This window comes from Cystoisospora suis (genome assembly GCF_002600585.1).
Source record: "Cystoisospora suis strain Wien I chromosome Unknown contig_2388, whole genome shotgun sequence".
Classification (NCBI taxonomy): Eukaryota; Apicomplexa; class Conoidasida; order Eucoccidiorida; family Sarcocystidae; genus Cystoisospora; species Cystoisospora suis.
The window spans coordinates 57,411-80,585 of record NW_027155187.1 but is presented as its reverse complement, the minus strand read 5'-3'; the positions used below and the strand labels follow the sequence as shown (position 1 = coordinate 80,585).

The 23,175-nt window shown below is 52.5% G+C and overlaps 3 protein-coding genes across 3 annotated transcripts; 2 read left to right on the top strand and 1 right to left on the bottom strand.

Moving 5' to 3' along the window:
- Nucleotides 1–327: 327 nt before the first annotated feature.
- Nucleotides 328–6,806, bottom strand: CSUI_004976 (50s ribosomal protein l3). Its single transcript, XM_068065157.1, has 5 exons — nucleotides 6,623–6,806; nucleotides 4,846–6,290; nucleotides 2,456–3,957; nucleotides 1,550–1,735; nucleotides 328–792 (listed from the first exon to the last, which is right to left on the bottom strand). The coding sequence occupies exons 2-3, from the start codon at nucleotides 6,144–6,146 to the stop codon at nucleotides 3,747–3,749; spliced, it is 1,512 nt and encodes a 503-aa protein (XP_067922870.1). The 5' UTR covers nucleotides 6,147–6,290; nucleotides 6,623–6,806; the 3' UTR covers nucleotides 328–792; nucleotides 1,550–1,735; nucleotides 2,456–3,746.
- Nucleotides 6,807–6,912: 106 nt separating this feature from the next.
- On the top strand, nucleotides 6,913–12,510 carry CSUI_004975 (wd g-beta repeat-containing protein). The gene is made up of 4 exons (XM_068065156.1): nucleotides 6,913–9,474; nucleotides 10,005–10,330; nucleotides 10,990–12,154; nucleotides 12,453–12,510. The coding sequence occupies exons 1-3, from the start codon at nucleotides 7,538–7,540 to the stop codon at nucleotides 11,598–11,600; spliced, it is 2,874 nt and encodes a 957-aa protein (XP_067922869.1). The 5' UTR covers nucleotides 6,913–7,537; the 3' UTR covers nucleotides 11,601–12,154; nucleotides 12,453–12,510.
- Nucleotides 12,511–14,152: 1,642 nt separating this feature from the next.
- Nucleotides 14,153–17,533, top strand: CSUI_004974 (kinesin motor domain-containing protein; the record flags this gene model as incomplete). The annotated part of the gene is made up of 5 exons (XM_068065155.1): nucleotides 14,153–14,542; nucleotides 15,075–15,293; nucleotides 15,696–16,028; nucleotides 16,814–16,999; nucleotides 17,405–17,533. Coding segments are annotated over exons 1-5 (1,122 nt in total), but the record flags the coding sequence as incomplete, so codon positions are not given.
- Nucleotides 17,534–23,175: the final 5,642 nt, after the last annotated feature.

Here is a 23,175-nt window from a genome sequence, read left to right as displayed (position 1 = left end):
TGGAACTCAACCCGGGGGAACGGGTTGTGGAGTTGGGCCAGGCCGTGGACGCTTCCAGGTTTTGCGACCGGCGCTTGCAACGCACAAGTGCTGGTGAGGAAGCAGCAACTCGGGCGTCGGGGTAGTGTAACGGCTGGACTGCGGCTTCGCGCGACCGCAGCTCCGTGCGTGACCGTGTTGCGTCTACGCTACGAGCTAGTGATGGGGTGCAGCCCAAAGTGTGTACGAGTGTGACGTGAGCCCCCAGAGTAGTTAGGAGTGCCTCACTGGGATCGTACGTCGTGCGGATGCTGAACGCAGTACTTCAGTTCGGAGTTTTCCAGCATTCGCGCGGGCCCCGACACCCACAATATGCTTCACGTCAACACGCACACGATTACAGGCATTGACCTCACAAAGCTCACCTCTCTCACCTCGAAATGGAAATCTTTTCCTGCGCGAATGGGGGCGTTGATAGCTGTTTCAGGACTTCCGCCTTCTTCCATGGACCGTAATACCAGCTATGCCGTTCCTTGGCGTCTCACGGTCACGAAAGGGGGGCATACGAGAATCTTGATATGCAACTAGAAGTGCAAAGTTTCTCTTAACCCTCCTTGTCAGGTATGGCGATCTCAGGATATACGAAGGGATCCTGTTCTGTATCAGGACACTGTATAGTAACGGGATACTTGAGATTGGGCTGTGGGACAAAGGTGGGAAAATGAAGTGGAACGTTTCGGTTGTACTTGTGGTGACTCTTTCCTCGGGCATCGCTTATCTTGACTAGGCTACCTTTGTATCCTGGTATACAACCTGCACAAAGTACCAAACAAAAACAAAGTGTACAAAAAAGAAAGAAAGCGAGCACTTCAGTATGGCAATCAATCGCTTCTGAGATATACAGAAGGCCTGGTCCTCACTGACTATTCGACCCGAATGACTAGCTGAGTTATCACGGACTACTAACATGGATGCCAGCTAATCAACAACACGAAGTGTCTCAGTCCAAAGCAGTAGTACTAGTGCAGAGGTATAATTCTTCCCGACAACGGTAAACGTCTTCCTGATCCTTTGAGCAGGTGACCTGCACTGGTACCAGCCGTCTTCTTTCTGCTGACTTAGACTGAAAAACTGCTTCTACACCTAACAACGAGCAAAGATTTATTACTTGTTGAGAGAGAAGTTTTGAATTGCCTCTCTCGAGTACGAAGCAATTCTTTTGAACGGTGAGCTACATGCGAGAATGAAAAAGAACTGGTTACACCCTGCCATCAAGTGCGTCGACTGGAGCCTAGTAACAGTAGTCGTGAGCCAAGAAAACGTCTACGCTTATTGACTGGCTGGAGTTTGAACAACACATCAGGAAGCGGATTCTGTGAGAATCGCATTGCCGTACGTGTTCTGTTCTCCGCTAGTAACACTTCACAGCATGATCTAAGCAAGATTCTTTTCAACACACGCGTAGTCTCAGACTTCCCCAGAAGATAATGCAATCCCCCGGGTACGGTTATAGGATAGGTTCCCAAAAGGACAGCGTATTTGAAGAACGGCACAAAACGTGCCCTCTTACCTTTGAGAAAGATCAGGTTTCTTTGAGCTTCGATACGAAACACCTTACAATTCACTACACGTGGATCGCCACCTGCATGTCCTGCCATCTTCTTGAATCTCCATACAACATTCACTGTCTTACTTTGTCCGATACTTCCTGGAGAGCTGTGAGCTTTGGCTTCTACACCATGAGATGCGTTCTGACCTACAGAATTGCAGACGAAGATCAAGAAGCACCACTTAAAAGAGCCATGCAACCGTAGCTACGTGGAAATTTCATGTATCCGTTAACGGCTACGAGGCCCGCAGAAAGAACAGCGTGTCTGCCGGTACACAGATCGACTGGGACATGGTCTATTCGGCTGCATTGTGTCTCAAGCTAGGATTTTTGTAAACGCTCTCTCATCGTAACTATTGTTGTGTATCTGGAGACGGACGGCAGCAGTATGCTAAAGACGGGTCACTGAAGTCCAGCGTCACCGTGACATCAAAGAAGGGTCGCTTTGCGCGGAAAGGTTTCAAGGTCCATCATACTACTCACAAAGCTACATATAAGACCTATGTCTCTCCGTACTGAGATAATGAATTTTCACGAACTAACAAGAGTGCACTTCACCCGGGTACGGTGAAAAGTGATGCGGGGTACGAGGGCAGCGAGCAGCGGTACAGAGCGTCACCACCATGCGGCAGTTAAGCTCCTGACTCTAATTCCATGCCTTGTACGTAGCAACTGCTAGCAGGGTTTGACGCCTTTGATGTCACCTCGACATAGTGCAGACCGGCGGAAAGTCGAGTACAAGAGCAGGCGTCCTCCTCCATCTCATCAAGTCTCTTAACAGGAAGACACATCCGTCAATTCTCTGAACGGTGCTCATATCTCTTGCCCTCAAATCTTTCCCGGGTGATGGTGATCTTCCCTGCTCACCTGCGAAACCCCAGCGTTTCTTGACTCCCAGAAAGCCTTTGTCTTTTGACCAGCCACTCACGAAAACGTATTGCCCTGGTGTAAAATGTCGAACAGACATCTCATGCCCTATGGGTAGCAGGCAATCGCTACTACACTTGAACTCGGCCATTCGATTCTTTGGCTCGATTCTTGCCCGTATGTAGACCCCAAGCATAGGCTTCGTCACTTTGTCTACGGGTTTGTAACCTGAGGATAACAGCAGGATGATAGTCGCTTCTGTTCTTGTACAGTTCTGAGAGAGTATCCTCAAGGGTCCTCCACCCCCGTTGTACACGTATCCGAAACATACGTCTTTTACTCTTTGCTACGATTCCACAGAAGGTTTTGTGTGTAGAAAGCGGTTTCGCTACATAGGATACACCGAGACATTCGCAGAGCAAAAGCATGCAGGTAACAAGGACGGGAAGGAGTCGAAGACCACACCCCGACTCAGATACATCAAATGGTTGAATGTCATGAGATTCGCTATTACTCTATGTATACGAAGTCGATCGTCAAGCGGCTCTTCTTCTCTTCCTTGTACTCCTCTTCAAAACAACTGTCGTATCCGTAGATGCGTCCACGTCTTGATTCGTGAAGGGACAAAGGCAGAGGAGACAAAGCAACGAAACAAGCAACAAGAAAATGATCAACAGGATCACAGAGAGACGAAGGCTTCTCCCCTGTGATCAGTATGCCTTGAAGAACTGAAGCAACGTACAAGTCCATGCAGAATGATAAGTTTGTTACATAGAGCACTCGACATCGCCGTTTCCGGTCACCTCAATGGCACAAGGCAGCGCTTCTGTCGTACAGCATATCATGTAACATGCAGATATAGACACATAGTATGTAACACGGTGACCGTGTATACGCCCACGCATATACACACATGTCCGTACTTTGCAAGTTCAGAAACTACAGTCATATGGGTTGTCTGGTTCTAAACGTGCTCCTTTAAGTATCTTGACCCTCTTCCTAATCAGCAATGCTGTTCTTGAAGAAAAAAATGGAACCTTACGTCAAATCTCTTAGTGATGACAGCCTGCGGAGAACTCTTGACTGTTTCGTGAGGTTGACTGCCGTGCACACTCTCCCATGTCTAGAGCCTTTGCCTGGAAAAGGTAACGCCCCCTCACCTGGTACAGCAGTGCTACGAATCTCGCGAGTACGTGTAACTTATGTCTCGTACAAGACGGTGCAAAAAGAGCTAGACAGGTATACCTTTGCACGGAAAGAACGCGTGATTAGCGTGCGAGCTCCTGTGTTACTAAGAATAGAGAAAAAGACTGAAGAACAAAGAGAAGGAAGACAATTCTTCCTTACCAATCCCCATAACGCAAGCCTCGTATCCATCCTTGTCCAGTGTGCGCTGCTCCATGACCATACAACGATCGAGCTGACAGACGGTAACAGGATGCCGGGCTCCCCACCCATCCCAGAGAGACATCATGCCTACCTTATACGCCAAAACGCCGGTCCTTCACATAGCCGTACGCACACAACCCCACACCGTGTACATGATTAGATGAAGCTACACATACGCTCATCGATATATATACATGTATATATACACTTATAAACCATCGTTGCAAAGTATTATTGCAGATAGGTGGACAGATTCGCGGAAGGCATATTCACATGGGGACACGGTTGCAAATTTCTAGGACAGCTGGACTAGACGTTTTCTGTGAGGGGCATCGGTAAAACAAATACTGCTTGTGTGCACTTTGGTACCTACGCAAATGCAGTTACCAGGAAAATGCAAAGGCTAGCCATAGTCTGCAGGTTGAGAGGTCGGACTTCTCTTTTACAAGATCAGACGCACAGCTCTCTCTCTCTCTCCAGAGGCGGACAGCCAAGTCAGATCATGAGCTTGCAGTTTGATAGATAGTGTCTCCCTCAACCTCGCGCCATACTTTCTTGCACGATGTTTCCTATCACAATACAGAACTGAATACGCTGAAGTGATGATTTTCTGTTACTCTCTGAGAAAGGTGAGAGGACAGTACCATGCTTTTTTTGTGAAAAGACGGCGTTCAGAAGTGAAAATTCCTGTCTCTTGCATACCGACTGAACCGGAGAAAGGTACGACACAGACTACCACTCTTACGTCCTCCGCATCTCCTCGCTCGGAGTACGTATCGAGTGTACCTATACCCAGCTGCATCTCGACAAGTGCAGGGGTAGATTTATGAGGAGCTGAGCTCAGCTGAGGTATATTATGAAAAAGACACACTGTCTAAAGACACGCTTCAATGATATAGAGGCATGATCACTTCCGGTAACCACGGAACAGCTCGAGAGAGGTGGAGTGTACGTAAAGGCAAGAGTGTGGACGAGAACGTAAAGGTCATTCTTCTCCATACCTTCGACTATTCCAGTTCGGGCTAACAGGCTTAAGAAGTGGATGAATCTTTCCTTCATCGAATACCTCCTCTTCTTGAATAGCAGGACCAGGCTGATAAAACTTCGGTTCTCTCAGTCGGTCAAGTCGACGTACCCAACGAGAATCGTAGTAGTATCTACGACATTCAGCTATTCCTCCCCCTCGTGTCAGACGCTTTGCTGAAAGCGAGGAACACAGGCCTCCGCCAAAAGAAGAAGGGGGACGCAGTGGAGAGATGCTTGAAGAAGCAAAGGTTGACCGAGACAGACTACAGCCAGCAGATGAGGCCACATGAAGGGCCGAGACGGGAACATTGGTGTGAAGAGGGAATGAAACGAGAGACGAGTGAGAAGAAAGGCTTGAGGCATTCGTACGCGTATGCGCAGTGTTTGATAAGGCTGAGGACTCTCGGTGTTCTCGCAAGCGGGGGAGAGGAAAGTGAGAGTCGAGGTGCAGTTGACGACCCACGGCTGATTTTAATGGAGAGACAAAGTTGAGAAGAGAGGAAAACGACCGGACCCACTGGCCCCTTTCCTGCTTGTCGTATAACATAGAGGTACCACGAGGAAACGAGGGGAGACAGAGAGAAAGGAGACAAAGATTCCCCTCATTGGTCAGGGTACGCTTCGACAAGAAAGGTAAGGAGGAACAAGAAGCGGTAGGACTACTAGCATCAGAAGACTGGCTACGTAGAAGGCCGGAATCCGAGATACAAGAGACTGAGAGGTGATACCGCCTGGGATTTTGGCGTGAAGGGGAAAGATGTAGGGTGACGCGGTGTGGAGACGAGGAGTAAGAGAAGAAGGGAAAAGAAGACACACCATCTTTGTTGGAGTGAAAAGACGAACAACGACGACATGAGAGTGACGTTGACAAGCAACGACTGAAGGCGAAGATGAGAGAAGGCTCTCCAGGTGACGGGATTCTCTCAATCCTTCTCCTTTCACGAGTACCCTTTGGAACAGACAGAACCGGATTCGTTTCCCAGAGACTGTTTCCGCATACGCTGCCGCCACTGAAAGGACAGAAGGTCAGTCTCTTTCGAGTAGACCGGGAGTGAGGGAATTTCGATGAGCAAGAAGAGGGCGTCGAAGGACCTGCGGTGAATCCTCCACGGGAAGACTCGGGTTCCCATGTGTTCTCTATTAGAAGACGAGCTTCTGAGAATCTACTCCTACCAAAGAAACACGAAGAAGGCGGGAAAGACGGCCCCGACATTGAGCGCGATCTGTGGGTGACCGCCCTTCCATTGTTTAGGAGCCCGTCTACGTAGAGTGCCATGGTCGCTGCGAGACGTAGCACCGGCCTAGCAGGAAGTTTCTTTGTATGTCTAGATTAGTAACCAAGAATCTGCGGTTCTTCCATCGTCGGATGAGATAAGGAACGACGTGATGCTCGGTAAGATGTGCCCTTGGCTTCTCGGGGCTTGAAAAGCAGAGCGAATGAGAACAAAGACACCGGAAAAGGCGAAAAGACACACAGCACGAAAAGAAGCCGACTGATATCTTTCGTAGTGTAAATACACTGCAACACCATTCAGCCTGTTTACAGCCAGCAGCGGGGAAACATCGGCACCTCATCTGCACAACACAAATGCATGCAAGTCTACAGACGACGAGACACAAGAATTCCAAGAGAAGGCTTCGCGAGAAAGGACTGGAAAGAAACAGACAAGGCTGAACGCGGATAACAGTAAGAAAAGAGAAACACGCTGATTAGAAAGAAAGAAGTATCGTTCCCTCCGTGCTGTGACTCACTCCACTTCTGGTGAAGGCTCTGAAGAAAGTCGTGATGCAGTCACAAATCTCAAGTGTGTAAGCGAAGTACGCTTCTATTCCTTGTCGCTCCGCGATAAAAGGAGGGACTGAAAGGGAAAGGGGGCTCGAAAGCCTCCTACTGTGCGTCCTCCCCTCGTCTTGAGAAACTGTCCAAGGGCGACCATCGACGGTCGGTCCGGGGAGACTGGCGGCGGGGCATGCAATGGTGACGATCATCGAGTCATCGAGAAACGAAAGAACGTTTTCGTTGTCACGAGAGGACGACGAGGGCTTACAAATATGAGCGCCCATGCCTCGCGGAAAGGCAGACGACGCGCCGAGGGAGAGAAGTCCTAAGCACCAAGGCGATCCGTAGTCTAATAGGACTGGGACGGAACGGAGGGACGGCATGTGGCGAAATTCGAGCTGTCTCACGTCTTTCGAACAGAAAGTGCCAACGAGATTTTGAAATACAGCACTTCGCAATACCCGGCTTAGGTGACGGCTTTGTAGAGGGTACAGGTCTCTTGCCGAGATCGCCACCTCTCCTTCTACGATATTTCACGGGTACCCTTCAGTAGCCGTCCCTTTTCTTCTCTGTTCCGGTTCTCGCCATACTTTCCTTTGATATTGTCTTCCTCTCGACAGCCTCCGCCGCGACGTTGCGTCATCCGCTTGCCGCCTCCCTTTAATTCCACTGCCTGGATTCACAGTCAGGAAGCTTTTCGTGTTTTACTTCGCGCTCCTCTGTTTCTAGATTTCTCAGGTCTACAACCTCGCCAGCAGGAAACTCACAAACAAACGCAGACCCTCGTCTAGGAGTGTGTATAGGTATAGTGTTCTGACCAGTCTTCTTCCTTTTTACCCGTGTAGTTGCGGTTCTACTGCGGGAGTGTTGCGCCCATCACGTCTCGGATGATGGCGCCCTCACCGAGGACGCAGGACCATAGCAGTCCGTCATGCTCATCGTCGTCATGTGGTCTTCCTCATTTCTCGTCCAAGTCTGTTACACGCCGGCTTCTACGGGGACACAGGGATTCTGTTGTTGGGCTTGATCTCTTCTCTTGGCACAGCAGTGCCCGTTATCCCTTTTCCTGTGACTCTCCTCCTGGTTCTTGCCCTATTGCAAATGTCGTCGTCACCGAAGACCCGGAGGTAGTCTGTACAGCCCGGACGGCAGACGTTCTTTTCCACCCTTGCAGTCCACAGTCCATTCACGCTTCTCCTTCTCAGCAACTCGTCCGCAGTGTCCCCTCTTCTTCCTTTGTCTTGCACTCAGAAGGGCAGTCACCTTCATGCACACTAGGGAAAACGGAGAAAACCAGCCGAAGAACTTCAATCGCTTCCAGCTCCTCTTCATCCTCCCCGTCACCTCTACCATTTAATGATGATTCAGACACACCCCAGGCTAATCCGCGGTCGTCGCGAGGCACTTGTCAAAAAAAAGGGGGAATGAGCGTTACAACTTCGAGATCAACTCACTGCTCTTGCTGCTCAACAAAACACTTCAGTCAAGACGCCGAACACCCCAATTCTTCTTGCTTTACAAAGGAAGATCTCTTCTCAGACGACACCACTACGAGGTCACCGTCTCACGCAGGAATCTTCTCAACGCCGTCGCCTCTTCTTGCAAGCAGTAGTGATGACGGTACGGTACGATTATGGGATTTGCGGATAGAGAAGTCTGTTGCATGTCTTTCGCATCCTCTCTTCTGTTCGTATGCGGCCGCGGACATCATACCCTCAAAAGGAGGCCACCCGCAGACTGAAGAGAGTGGTCTCTTCCCGGCTACTCCCAGTAATCCGAGTCGTCTAGGAACTGTCAGATTTCATCCGCAGACGTGGCAGTTACTCTATGTCGCTTGTGGAAGCTCCCTACTTGGTTTTGATCTACGCTGTTGTGGGCAAGAGGAAGAAGAGGCGGGAAGGAGAGGCGTCACGAGCGCAGTAGCACTACCGGTACATGAGAGAAGCAGGTTTCCCTCTTCTTCATGCGCTAAAAGTCTCGAGAACAGAGAGGCCTGTCACGCCTTTGCTACTCATCAGCATGGAGAAACACGAGGCGTGAAGAGCGTGGGAAGTTGCTGGAATACTTTGAAAGTATCCCCCACCCCGCACATATGGTCTATGGGGGCATACGCGCAGACCGTACCTCCACCGGATTCTTCCTCTCTCGGTAGTGCAGCACTACATGCTAGGGAGAAACGATCAGATGAGGACGGGGAGTTAGAAGAGGTGGAAGAGGAAGAAGATGATGATGACCCGCTCACGATTAACGACTTCGATGTGTGGTGTCCTTCGGCCGATCATCTGTTGGATATGCAATTTGGAGAGATATCCACCGGGAATCCGGCTTCTACTCATTCCAGTACAGGTGCGACAACGCGGACCTCTTCCTCTGTTATGGGCTCAAAGAAGAAGAGTCAGCGCAAGGCGCACCAAGGTTCAAAACAAGGACGGGACTCTACAAAGTCGAACAGAAAAAAGAAAACTTCAGTCGCTCAACTAGCTGCTGGTTCCTCAGACGTTGACGTGTCGTCTTCCTCTTTAACCTTAGAACACCACAGATACAGGGGCGTGCCGTCGCCTGTGTGTCTGGCTCTCCCTTTAGACACGGGTGAAGTTGTAGTAACTTTGCATCGCCCCAGAAGGGATAGCGGTGAGATGGGAGAAAACGCAGGGGTCGCTGTGGGTGAGGGAGGAAACCATAGTAGCCACCAGCTTCTGCAGGGGGGATTAGAACAACAGAAGAAAGCGGGGAAGAGACTGTATGTGCATAAGAGTATTTGTGGAGTTGCGCGATTCAGACCGGATGGAGGCTCACATCATTTCCCTGACCTCATCTCTGGAGGGTAAGAGAAAGAATGGCGTCTCCCTTAAAACCGCCAACATGTTCTGGTGATGGTGTTAGGTTATTCAGTTTTCGTGGCTATTTTTGTACGAGTCCAGAAACAGCCTTTTCTCTGAGACTTAGAAAGGACGCAGGGACTTCGGTCTGCGGGCCCCATGGCGTCTTTTTCAAAAGATTCACCTGATTCCACCGTTAAACTGTCTCGGTGAGATCTGCGTAGGTGTCTCTGAACATCTCAGGAATAGTTGCTTCTCCGAGACGCCTTCTCGAAGTAGTGCTTTTCGCAGCTCGATGTTCGCAACGGAGTGTATGTCCGAGGTCTTTCCGTTCTACTGTTTTCACCGAAAACAGCAATTGATACGTACACGTAGAGAGCTAGACAGATTCTTGTATGCTTTCCGTAGACCCGTTCGATTGTCCTGGTTTCTCTATTGCTTTCGCCCTTGGCTAAAGGCCCAGACGTATTTGTTGCTCGCCCATCAGGAGAACCTCGTCCTTTTTTTATGTCGTGTCACCCTGTCTTTGTACCAGTTTCGACTTCAACATCAATTCTTACAATCTCTTCGAAGCAAAGCCGCGAGCTTCTCTAGAAGTTCGGAAGGCTATTCCCGACCTTCGGTCTCGTGTGATGCCATGGGAGAAGTCGTCTTCCTCCTCCTCTGGCCGTCATATGTCTGGAAGCAAAGCAGCACCTGTACCGAACAGCTTCTCTATGTTCGGTGGGAAAGAAGAATCTGACCTTCCTACAAACCAGTGCCTTAACCCTCCATTCGTCGTTTCCGCGGCCATGCACCCTGATGGATCGCGCCTAGCTGTGGGATTGGGGGATGGCTGCTTGGCTATTTTCGACTATGCAAGTGAGTCCAGATGTCCGAGATGACCGTGCGCCTGCACAGAGTTGCAGTCAAAAGTTCATCGGCTGTCGAACGCCAAGAAGACCTGCAGCAAGCTCTCTAGCTTTTGTCCAGACTGGGTTTTGCGGTCTCTGTGATATCCACGCGGCTGTGGCGATAGTTCTTGCGTTACTTCTTTCTCTCAGTACACGGGCAGCATAGCCTTCGAGAGAGGGCGGCGAAACTTTGGGTTTTCTCTCGCTGGATACTGTAGTGTTTCTCTGCTCAGTCACTGCTCAGGGCTAAGGAGATGTGTGCTCTCGCTAACTTGGCAAATTGGATGCTACGTGACGATCTCGTGCGTTGACGACTCCGGCCGTGTGGGGAGGGAGAAATGAGAGGGCCATCCGGTACACGCGCATGTACGTATACGCGTCTTCATCACTGGCTCATTAGCCATGAGAACGCCCGACTCAACTTCTCTCTGCACCTTCAGTAACGGCTTACTTATTCTTCTGCACTCCTTCCGTCAGCATACTACGTAGTTGTGGTCCTGGCTGCTCGTTCTCTTCAAGGGTAAACTCAGTGTGGCTGTCTGTAGAGTGACATATCGCTTGTGATGCTGTGCCGAAGTGCCTCGTCATTGTCTCGGAATTCCAATCTGTTGATGTTCTTGAGTGCAGATTCAAATAGGAATGCACGCCTGCTCCCCACGCCATCCTGGATTTCCAGGCCTCACACATCCTCCTCCGCTGCTTTATCCTGGATTCGCACCTGTTCGTGCCGCTCTCTATATGCCCATGCACTGGGCGCCGCGTCCAGTCCGACTGCGACACCATCGAAGGCCCCCAGCAATTCTTGTTTTTCGCCTTCTCTCCTCTTCAGCTGTGGGAATGATCGACTGCTGTGCTTGTTTCGCGAAGATACAGAAGCTGAACGGTCTGCAGACACTAAAGGTAAACATGGTAGCTCGCTTGAGCTGCTCATGAAGTATCGGCTGCCCCACAAGCCTAACTGCCTCGTGGCGTCGAGCGCCTTTTCAGTTTCCTCAGGGTTTGCACCTTCTTGTGCCTCACCTGCGGAATACCAACCAGATTTCAGCCGGGAAACTCCGGCCGAAGGCCATGCTGGCTCCGGGTGTTCGCATACGAACTGCTGTCGGAAAGCGCGTGTCAACGCGGGGTTATCCAGGTCCGAGTGCCGTATGGTTGGAGAAGGTACTTCCACTTCAGCCAGTCTCCGGTGTTATATTGGAGACGTTTCGAGGGATATTACGGTGTTAGAGTTTTCTTGAGTGAAGTGAGAGTCACACCCGGTGACCTGCCATTTCGGAACTCCAGCGCGGTCTGCGACCCCTGGCGGTGCACGGTACATGGTTTCTCACGTAGGGCAAAAAGATACAGAGGCGGTGCAACCAGCGCTATACATCGCCACTACTGTTCTTGACAGCCGGAGCGGCAAGATACGTCGACCGAGATTATCCATGCAGCTGCTTACGTAACCGATCTCGGCACCAAAAGAATGGCTTTGCGCTTGTTTTCCATTGTTCTGTCACTCCAGCCCTGTTGTCTTCGAGGACAGCCTTGTTATTTCAATGGTCCCTACAGTATAGTGGAGGCACTCTTGTGTCCCTAGGACCTTTGCTGGAGCACGTACTGCTCTTCAAGCGAACTGTGTGTCAGCTTTCGTGTTGGCGCAGTCGCACTCGGTGTCGACCTTGTCTGTCAGGGGTAATCCTGGGGCAGAGCTTCCGCTTTCTTGGAGCACAGTCTACGCGGGCGTCACCTCAGGGGCGAGAAGTGCAGCTTCCTCTAGCTTGTCGATGAGCGGCCCGAGTTGCACCGAGGGGTGAGCCAGAGAAAGAATTTCCCTAGTCATTCATCTATTTGTTAGGGAAAGGCTATTGGAACAAAAACACAGCTTGGGACAAAGGGCTGAAACATACACTGATTTTCCGGTGCAGATTGCGCGTCTGCGTACTTCGTCCTTGATTCCGGATATCGGAGCCTTGTGCGTCGCTACTACCTACCCACTGCCGCCACCACTAGCTACACACCCGGACGGGAAACGTGAGGCAAACGCTGCTCTCGGCGCTTTTGTTAAAGGTTAGCTTCCGGTTGCTCTGTACTCACAACAATTCCTTCAGTTGCACGGAACAGGAACACCGTCAGGCAGCGGACTACAGTCGAGATCGGGCCTTTTCGGTACTGCCTCTACTGCTGACTACGCCGGGTAGCAACGGCTACGCGCGACTACTTTTTTTGGACACCAGACCCCGGTCAGCTCTTCCAACTACTAAACTACTCCGGTAGCGGCGCGTCGATGGAGAGAGGGTCAGACCATTGCTGCACTTCAGGTGAGTTTCGCAACATACAGCGCTATACGATACGTAGCTGACGTTTCGAGCCGCGCCGCGATGTGAAATTCCGCACTTCCTGTTTCAGCATCTGTGAGTCGGACGTTCACGAGGCACAAACGCCCTGACGGCAATCAGTGACGTCGCCTGCTCAGTGGTGGTTCGGATTTGCGGTTCCCGTGCAAAGACGTGACCGCTTTTCAGTTCGAAGAGCAGGAAGGCCAAGGTGGGGGCCGCCGCAGGACAGGCACTCCACCGGTTCTTGATGTCCTCAATGTCTCTTTTCCAAGTGTAGCCCCTAAAGCGGCTAGGTCTGGCTTTTCCTCCGGAAGAGGCTAAGTTCTGCTGGACAGGCCTCAGCTTCTCGGGGTGAGCGGTCTTCTCTCCTCTGGTAGTGTGTTGCCCCCGAAATAAGAGAAGAACCTTCATGCGGAAAGCTTGTTAAAGAAAGACCCTGCGTTCTTGGTAACGCCACTGGTCTGAAGGCGCTTGGCGTTGCTGAGAATCACATAGGTCAGAGCTGCCCGGAAGACGTCATCCCAAGTGTGCGACAGCGCAATCACAGGGTGTGCCTCAGAGTTTCACATATACCCACGACAGTGCGCTGTTCTTTTTTCGGCTCATTTCCGCTACTTACTGCGGGTAACACGAGAACGCACACGAGTGGCCAAAGATTTGGTCGGCGCGGCAAAACACTCGGTTTCTGAACGGACTGAGAAGTGCCTGTCCGCTTTCTTCACGCTGTGCACTAGTGGAACAGCCGAAAAGCTATCCACCGCCAAACGGCAAATGCTGGCGCTCCGCACTTGGCTCGGGCCGGCTCTCCGTGTTGAGTGGCTTGTCGGGACGTAAGATGCGAACTCAAAACGTGCTGTGGGGCCAACGAGAGCTCAATGCAAGGTAGGGGTGCGCGAGCGACTGTCTGGAAAGGTTTTTTGGACGCTGCGACGGAATCGGCCTCGTTTCTGCTGGAGTGCTGGAACAGCCCGAATACAGAAGGCTGTGGGAACCAGCCGCAAATGGCCCGTACCCCCGGCTTTTTAACTTCGGAACCCGTCCGGCCACCGACGTCCGCTGTCAGAGACGACCCTCGAAGGCAGCCAAGCGACGCCTTTGGGGCTTCGATTGCTCGGCCTCTCAGTCCGATGCTCGCGAAAGAAGAGCTCGACAGAGTTTTAAAGACCCCTGCCCGACAGACTGGCACCCGTATCCAGTCGAGTGAACCGACCGAAGCTGCCAAGGCGTCGTGTCCACACAAGAAAGTGCCACCACGAGACCTTGTTCGGCACCCCCGTCCTGCTGTTTCTTTGTTCTCTCTTTCGGCTTGACCGAGCGTGCAACGTTGTGAAAACAGCGGCACTGTGCCAACCTGCGATTCGCCAGGCGTTGTCCGCTGTGAACTCCCGGGAAACAAGGCCGTTCCCAAGGCAGCATAATCAAAAAGTCTGCCCACTTCTCACTCTGTTGCCTCTTGTGGATCTTCTACGCAGCCACTGAACAAAAGCACCGACCATACAGCGGTCGTAAGTCCCGCGAGCGGTCGGAGACTCACTCTCTTTCTCCCCCAGTTTCCACACAAGCAGAAGAAAGCCTCCGTCAGAGGAAGAAGCGTTCGCAGATCAAAAATGGTGGCGCGCAACAGCGTGCGTGTCGCCGTGAGGACGCGGCCCACGCCAAATTTCAATGATAAAGTCTTCTCGATCGACGAGGAACAGGCGACCATTGACCTAACAGTCCCTTCCCGGAACGATGTGTTTCACTTCAAGTTCGACAGGATCTTGCACAACGCTCCGCAGGAACGCATCTTCGACGACTGCGTGAGAGACATTATAACCAGCGTTCTGGACGGTTATAATGGAACAGTGATGGTCTACGGCCAGGTAATTGTCTTTCAGGTTCGGGAAGCAAGGACCCTGTAAATACCTATCCAGTCGTGTCTGGAAGGAACACTCGTACAATTTCTCCTAACAAAGAGTGTCGAAGCTCCGCGGACGGAGTGCAGGGCCAGCTCTCTATACAAAAGCCTCGACATACCTTTCGAGAACACTACTAGTTCGGCCCGGCCTGAGCCCTGACGGCCCTAGGTGACTGTAGCACGGTGCCGGCCTGAGAGCTGTAGTTTCTGGACTAGGGATCATGTGGGTGGGTCGAGCGAAGTTCGCATCTGGAAGGAGCGACGTAACAAATCCATTGTCAACTCGGGCTCGATCTGAAATACGCGGTGCTGCTCCCCGCAGCGGTCTTGCTGCCAAACAAAAAGCTACAGAGGCGGTGCAACCAAAAACATACATCGCCCGCCACTACTGCAGCGAGGCAGTTCTCACGAGCTGTCGAAAACGACTTTCAGGTGCCCCGACCTGCGTGGACCCGTAGACAAGAAAAAGTGGTGGTCGGCGTGTGGCTATCTGTCAGACAGGCGCCGGCAAAACCTTCACAATGAGTGGCGGCATGCGCAGCTTCGAGCTTCGAGGGATCATTCCCAGGGCCATTACTGCTATATACGAGGAGATTTCGAACAGGCCCGAGACCGCGTACACGGTCCGCATCTCGTACACGGAGATTTACACAGAGCTGATGTATGATCTGCTCTCTCCCCTCTCTGTCGGAAAGCAGTCTGGGACCGAACTACAGGTAATGTTGACACCTCAGAAGAAGTTAGTAGGCTTTATAGGTGCAAGGCATTCAAGAAACCAAACAGAAGTGCTGCCGAGTGAAGTCGTCCGTGAGTATTGTTGGGCTTGGCCTCACACAACGCTGCCCTAGTTCCGATGCAGCGTCGAGTAGTCACCGAGTGCGCACATAGCCAGGTGACTATCCAAAGATAAAACGGCCCTTCTTATTTAATCCCTTGTTGCGACTGTCCGTAGTTGTTCCTCTGCTCCACAGTGAAGTGGGAACACCGAGACAGAGTAACCTCACTAGCCCTTCCTCCATTCGAAAGCATGTACCGGCCCGCTTCCGGCCACCTTCGCGAGAGTGCCTGCAGTCTTTTCGGCTACGCCCGTTCTCTCGTCACCGTCTGTGGTTCCACAGATGCAAGAAGATGCGAAAGGAGGCTTGTTCGTACGCGGGTTGACGCTGCGTCTTGCAACCACTGAAGAAGAAGCGTTGAACCATTTCTTCGAGGGCGATATGAATCGAGCCGTGGCTGGACATACCATGAATACCCAGTCGAGCAGGTCCCACTGTATCTTCAGTATATACATTGAGGGGAAATCTCGGGTGGAGTCAAACGACCGGATCGTGACCTCCAAGCTTCATCTCGTTGATCTTGCAGGTTGTGAGCGAGTGAAAAAGACAAAATCAGACGGCCTTCTGCTTAGAGAAAGCTCTTATATCAACAAATCTCTTTCCTTCCTGGAGATGGTCAGTAAGAAGACACCGGGTTTTGCGTGAACCTCGCACTTCGACCCGCGGTGCTAACTCCTCGTGCCGATGCCTGGAGCTGGATCGTGCCACGCACGATGATGAACGGAAGTAGATAGATGTGGCATCCAGGATCACACTTCTGGTAACATGCTACGACTCCGCTACGCGTGCGTCGGAGGCGCGTTCGAGGGCCTTGTACACAGCTCGTATGGTCGCTCTATGGAGCTGCCTGCGTACAGCAGTGGTCCTGGTTCTATGCAGCTGGCTGTATACAGCAATGGCTCTCGTTCCATACAGCCCCCTCGGCGCGCACCGCACCGCAGAGCTTCTGTCTTTGGTTCTGCCGGCTAGTAGCCGGCGGTCAACAACCGCGTCAACTTGCTGTAGGGCTGCGAACAATGGAGTGCACCAAAGAGCTGAGCGGATCCTAGGAACGCACACACTTTCGCTGCGGTCCTCCTGGTTGGTCGGCCTGCCAACGTCGCGCACAACTTCTGTGCGGCGCAGGTCTCAAAGAGCGAGGGTGGTACCGCAGAGGGAGCGAAAGCCACCAGTACAGTATACGGCCAGTAAAAAAAAGCACACCGGAAGTCTCGCGATACACAGGCATTCGCAGAAAATCGTTTTACCGTCGTATTTGTTGCAATACCAGGGCCGACAAACCAGTGCCACTGCTGGCCAGGTGGATGAGGGAAAATGATATCCGCTGCTGCGCTGAAAAAAAAAGAGGGGGGGCACCCTTATGTCCGGGTGGTCTCACTGTACTTCGTTTTCCCTTGCAGGTAGTGGTAGCTCTAGGAGAGAAAGGCCGTGATCACATTCCTTACCGATCTTCTAAGCTGACACACCTTCTCAAGGACTCCATCGGTGGAAACTGCAGAACCTGCATGATTACTAATATCTGGCCGGAGGTGCAACACATGGAAGAGACAATAAGCACGCTCAGGTTTTCGACACGAATGATGCGAGTGAGTCCGAATAGCCTACAGTGCGGAAAGCTAGTCACTCGCTGGGTGTTCGCGCTTGTAACTGGTGAACAGCCAAGGGGCCTTGGAGCGAGCTGAGATGAAACTTTCAGTAGGTTTTCTGCCTTCACAACCCCACAATGAGAGACGGAAAACTGAGATTGCTGACAGGGGTTTGCAAAAAGGCGCCTGACGTGTGTCTGCGACCCGTTGCCAGCACAGGAACTGTGCGCGGATAGAAAGTACACTGCAGCTGGAACTCATACCTTGGACAGGTCAAGTGATCCAGGGACCACGCTCCGAGTGTAACGTTCCCTCAGCGTGTGCACTCGAAGGCTCCGCTACCAAATCTACCTGCGCTCAGCCAGCCCAGGGGGTGAACTAGAGATGTGTGTTTCTGTTAACCAGGTGTCGAACAGAGCAGTTGTTAACATTCAAGTGGATCCCCTGTCATTGCTTCGCAAGTATGAGCGAGAAATCCGCGCTCTCAAGCAGGAGTTGCAAATGCAAAATAACCTCTGCGGCAGGACTCAGGTGGTGAGTCACAGAAATTCTGTTGGTGCTTCATGCGCTCCCACAAGGCGGGTACCGCCGCTAGGTTTTCCAGCTTGGTCAGTACTACGTGAGGTGTTTGGCTATTTTGAAACGGCTATATCGCGGCAAGTAGAGAACTTCCTTCCGGGCCGCCGCCGCACCCAGGCGCTCTTAGCCTTAAGACAATAGGAAATACTTCCGGACATCAAAAAGGAAGATGCGACTTAAATCCTGGGGCTCTCGGTTCACCCTCCCTGTTGTTTTTGTCCCTAAGATGTACCTCACACGCCAGAGTGGCTTTCATAACAAACACCAGCACCCGGCAAGAGCTCACACCTAGAGCTCACTTGCTCCTGCGCGGCTGCAACAAAGCTGAGCAATAAAAGGAAAGGGACCGATATTGCCGTCGACCGGAGGGGATTATACTGAACAGCCCAGCCAGCAGCTGAGGGGGGCTGCTCGCGGCGGCTCGGTGTTCGGGAGAACCCTGACTGCATGGCATTCCCTGGTACGAATCTCTGGACTCGCCCCCCTCAATCACCCTCGAATAATTTTCTCGTTCATATGGCACACGTAGAGTGTAGCCTGAGATGCTGGGAACTAAGAAGAACATATGGGAGGGCAGACTCTTCTTGACCCGCAACACCAGAGGAGTTGCTGTATTCTGCGTCAGGCGTACGACGCGCTAACATCGGAAGAAAAAGAAGAAATGAAAAGAACAGTGCAGCTGTATTTCGACGGCAGCACAGAGCAGATTGAAATTGTTTCTTTGCGGTAAGGGAGCACGACGGGTCAGCGATGACTGCGTGACACTCCACTAACGATGTGCGCTGTCCTACCACGGCGACTACAGCGGTGAGCCGGAAGTACACGTAACCCCCGCACAACTCCCAGCAATCTTGCCGACTGCATAAAACTGTTAGACGCTGCCAGGCGGCACGGGACCGCACTGTGTTACACCCGTTCTCTGCCCCTCGGCCGGTTGCATTTTGCGCTGCACAAGCCTTTCTCCGTAAGCTCACTCTCCCTGCTCTCTCTCTGCACGCTGTGTGTCTCCCAGGCAAGTAAATGAACTGCTGCGGACTATGCGAGAGTTGTACCAAGAGGCTCTTGTCGCAAAAAAGCAGAGCGGAGAGACGGGCTCACCCGATGGAGCCTTGGCAGCGCCGCAGGAGACGCCCTGTCTAACAGACGCTTCGGTAGCAAAGCCAAGGGGTGCAAGGGCAGCCACAGGATCCGCGACGTCGGCACGAGAGAATACGAGGGCTTCTATAAAGGCTCCGACGAGTACTGCCGTAGCAAAAGCTAGCCCCATCCGTAAGTGCGCCTGTACGATAACGTCTAATAGGAGTATGTTACACGTGGGCCGCCGAGTCGCGGTTGACCAGCGGCCCAGTAGATGGTTCACAAGCTTCGGCGTAGGAATACGACTAGCGCCTGAATGAGAAGGCGCTCCCGGGAAGACTATCGTTCGTAGTGCAGATCATCGGTGTCGATTCTCAAAGTTTCCAGACCTCTGCCAGGGAGCGTGCAGCTACAGGGCACGGCTGGAATTGCCGCGCTAGGCCGCACCGGACTACTTCTACTGCTCTGCAGGGACAGAGAGGGAGGGGGGAGTCGCTGGCGTTCGAGTGTCTTGCCCTCAGATGTAGGTGTGGAGGACCCGTCTGCTGGGGGAGCGTCTCTCGGAATCGACACCGATCAGTCCATCAAAGAGCCGAGGCAGAGCGTCGACCGCGAGGAAGCCGCGGAGGAACGGTCAGCGCCTTCGACTAGTGACCTGGTGACGGACAAAACCACGACGTCCCCCGCCCCCCCTCCTCCCCCGGGGGCGACTTCGTTTGTCCGTCATTCTTTGTGTCTTCTCCTCCCACTGAGCTACCGATCCGCTAGACAGAGCCCGCGGCCTCGAGGTACACTGACTGGATCGGTGTTACGCTGGCTGCGCCGAGCGCGCCTCAAACCGCCCCTCCCCAGGCTACTGCTGCATTCGTATTCGTTTTAATGTGGCGGCGGTCACAAGACTCAGCAGTGTATGTAAGCCACATGTGCCGTCAAGCGACTGGAGTATCGGACGGAAGTGTCCTTGATGCCGGCGTCGGCAGATCTTTTTGTGGGCCAACGTCCGTCAGAACTGGAGATGCCCACGCTCGCCGTGCTGCTTATGAGACCTGGCTTGGCCTTCTTCACCTTGACTTGGAGTGCCAGTCCTGGTACCCGGACCATCCTCGTTGGTTTAGGCTTACACCTTTTCTGACCAGGCTAGCTTCTTGCTGTCAATCACGCGACAGGCCCGTGAAGCCCGACTCTCCCCGGCGTCCCCGGTGCCGTGAAGGCGAAGTGGTTGACCGCAAGCAAGCTTACTTCGATTTTAAGCAAGGAGAAGGAAAGATGTACGAGGACAGCTTCATGCAGATTCGCCAGGAACTCACAGAGAAGCGCTTGGCATTCACAACGCTTGCAGCCGTACGTCACCCCTCGTGTCCCTCTCCGCCACCACAGTCTACTCAGCAGCTCTGGAAAGAGTCCTAGCTTGCTAGTTGTCACTGTAAAGTTGCACGGCCTGCCGTGACATCTGAAAACGAGCATGCGTGAGTGGTGGCCACAGAAACCTGATGGTGAGCGCCGGTTCGCCCCAGTGGCTGCGTTGTAGCAGTACGTTCTTTGAGTGCTGGCAGTTAACCCACAGGACATCACGAACTTCGTCAGTGAAATGGAGGAGTTGAAGGAGAAGTTGAAAATGAAGCAAGAAACTGCAAACGAGGCTTCTACGATGGTGAGTGACTGAAAGGGGGTCAGACAGCTGTCCAAGCTCCACCGCCTCGTCTTCGTGATCTGACACCATTTATTTCGTGCTGTATGTGTCACACCAAGGCAGCTTTCTCAGCGCTCCTTCTCTCAGCTATCCTAAACTAGTCTGATACAGTCACACACCTTGCCGCTGACGGCCTAGCGAGTAAGCGCACAGGAAGGTTGCCATATTTCCTCAACTTTTTTGCCCACTTCCTAAGCCAGCGGCCGCTAAACCAGAACGACTCAGAAGTGATCGGTTTCTCCTCTGGAGAATAAGAGTTCGAGAACTTTGTTCACCAGGTACCTGGCCGCGACGGCCAGCGAGTAGTGGATGAGGAAGAATTCAGGCTGATGAAGCAGCTGCGCGATACCAAGAACAAAATCCGTGCTGCAATGAAAGAGAGGAAAAACATCAAGGCCGCGCTCATCCAAGGGGAGCATGAAATCTCCCGTTGCAAGATCGAGCTAGTGAATGCATTCAGCGCCTGGTGAGCCGGCAACAAAAAGCCGCTTCGGATAGCTTTTAGCCGGCGAAAAAGGAACGGCAGCGGCTGTGCCTCCATCCAGCTTCCGTCCTCGAGGCGTGGCCCCTCAACTTGGCCGGGCAGATCTGACTGCCCCGAATTTGAGATACAGTATACCCTGGGCTGGCCGGAAAGCGGGATTTCGCTGTGACTGGACAGAGTGGCTGAGTTTGGGTGTGACCTGATCAACGCTGACACAAGGGTTCCCCTAGGAGCGGCTTCGTACCTGGAAAGAGCTCACAGTCACTCTCCGACCGCAGACAGCCACCAGCCTTCAGCTTCGACCGGAAGCCGGAGAGCGGTGTACTCAGCTTTGTCGTTGTACTGACTTCACTACCACTCAGTGTTCATAGCGCCCTGGGGCAAGCTAGTCTGACGTAAAGCTGTAGGAAGCATCGCCATGTGCGCTAACAAAGAGGTATGTTTGTCCATCGCCGCAGAAAGCTGACGCACACAGGGTGCTTTTCTTTATCAATAGAGGAGGGTGTTCTCTTTTTCAGGTATGATCGGCTGTATGGCGAAACAGCCTGTTCGTCCTTCTCCCGCGTTGACCGTGCAACGGGATCAACTTTTCGGGGTTCGGACGTCGAGGACGGCGATAGGGCCGTAAGCGAGTTCTCAAGTCACCAGGTTCCATAGTGACTGGATTTGGCTGTAATCTCACCCACAATGGAATAGAGACACCTGGAACGTTTTATGGGATCCCGGGCAGTAACACGAATTCTGTGATAGCTGTGATCCCACTAAGAGAACATGCCCCCTTTCTCTCTGTCCGCCACCCAGCCAGTGGAAGTTTTTCGAGCTATCGCTTGTCCCGGCTGGTTGCACTTAGTTGTCTGGTGTCCCTCCTTCTCTCCAACCACCGTTCTGGGCTGACAGCATTCGGTGAACTCAGTGAAGCCTATCCCCAAACAGAGCAGACTCGATGTTGCGCCTCCCTGCTTCTGTATCTATTTTTGCAGTCCGCTTTCTTCGACGTCGAAAGAACAGAGGATTCTGCTGCTGAGACTTACTACAAGGCCATGTAGGCAGCACTGCTCGCAGAGGGCTTTATTAGCATGACGCTGCTCAACTGTCAACCGGACAAAATCTGCCCGTGCGCGATTTCGTTGACTTAGCCGCCAGGCGCAGGCGCCTGGATGGGGCCTGCGAAAAATCTTTAACGATGAGGAATGCACGTCTAGAATGGCCACTCCTATGCGTCCTCGCTTGTGGCACTTCACGCCCCGTACCACACCTCGGCTGCTTAGAACAGACGACGGCAATGGCACCAACTTTCTCCCCACGCACCGGCGAGAGAAAAGCTTGGGCACAACGTGCTCCGTAGACAGATCACATTTTCGCCGCTTACAGGATGTACTGGTTCAGTGCAGTGGCCTCCGCCCTGTGGGCCGTTGCCGCCCGGGTCGCAGCGGTACAGCTGATGGGGTCCGGAGAAATGTAAACACTTTTCGCTTTGAAGCCTTGACATCAGAGCACAGAAACATCCATGAAGATATCTGCTGAAGACAAGGCATTGAACAGCAGCAATCCTGCTCCATTATAGCAAAGACCTCTCAGGTTGTACGCGGCTCCGTTTTTTTGTGACTGTCGTTCAGCCGAAATGCAAGAAGGCACAGTAGTTCCGCCCTGTTGCCAAAGACCAAACGAGTACTGGGAAAGCGGTGATCCCCGCGCAGTCCTTCTCTTGTTTCCGTACATCCCTCTGATCCTTCCGACTATCCGTACGTATCTATTGGTGACGAGAAAAACAATACCCTGTTTACCATGAAGTGCGGAAGAACGCACGCGTGCCGACCTTTACGTGCTCCGGTTGTCTAGCACAGCTCCCAGTTCCGCCTTGTCTTCTTTCTCACTAAAGCTATGTGAAGGACTCCTCACAGGCTGCACGGTCCCGTTGCGGAGTAGCCCACAAAGATTTTGTCCTTCGTCTCGCTGTTTCTAAATGACTTGATGTGCCACTTCGGAACAAAGAGAGTCTGGGTTGACTCTGTTCGCCACAGGCGAACGCCTCATGCGGAACAAAGCCACCAGCTTCGTTTGTGTTTTGTTGCTAGTGCTTAGCAGCTGGGTAGCTCGGCACCCCACGCGTGATACCAGACACCGCTGACGTCAGCTGCCTCGTCAAGACACATCGGGGCTGTCGTCTTGCCCGGCTGGTGCCTGTTCTCTCTAACATCCTGCTGTTGACTTCTGGAAGCCAGCGCTGACCCCACGTACACCGGGGTGCGTTCCGGGTGGAGATGTTCAGTTCACTACGCTGCGCGACGAAGAAAAGGCGTACGCTAACGGCCTAGGACAACGCTTTGGAACTGGTCGAGCAGACAC

Coding starts and splice junctions, on each gene's coding strand:
- CSUI_004976 (XM_068065157.1), bottom strand. CDS start 6,146: ATGGCACTCTACGTAGACGGGCTCCTAAACAATGGAAGGGCGGTCACC. Junction 3,958..4,845: donor CCGAACTGGAATAGTCGAAG/GTATGGAGAAGA, acceptor GGCTATGTGAAG/GACCGGCGTTTTGGCGTATA.
- CSUI_004975 (XM_068065156.1), top strand. CDS start 7,538: ATGATGGCGCCCTCACCGAGGACGCAGGACCATAGCAGTCCGTCATGC. Junction 9,475..10,004: donor CCTGACCTCATCTCTGGAGG/GTAAGAGAAAGA, acceptor TCTTTGTACCAG/TTTCGACTTCAACATCAATT. Junction 10,331..10,989: donor GGCTATTTTCGACTATGCAA/GTGAGTCCAGAT, acceptor TCTTGAGTGCAG/ATTCAAATAGGAATGCACGC.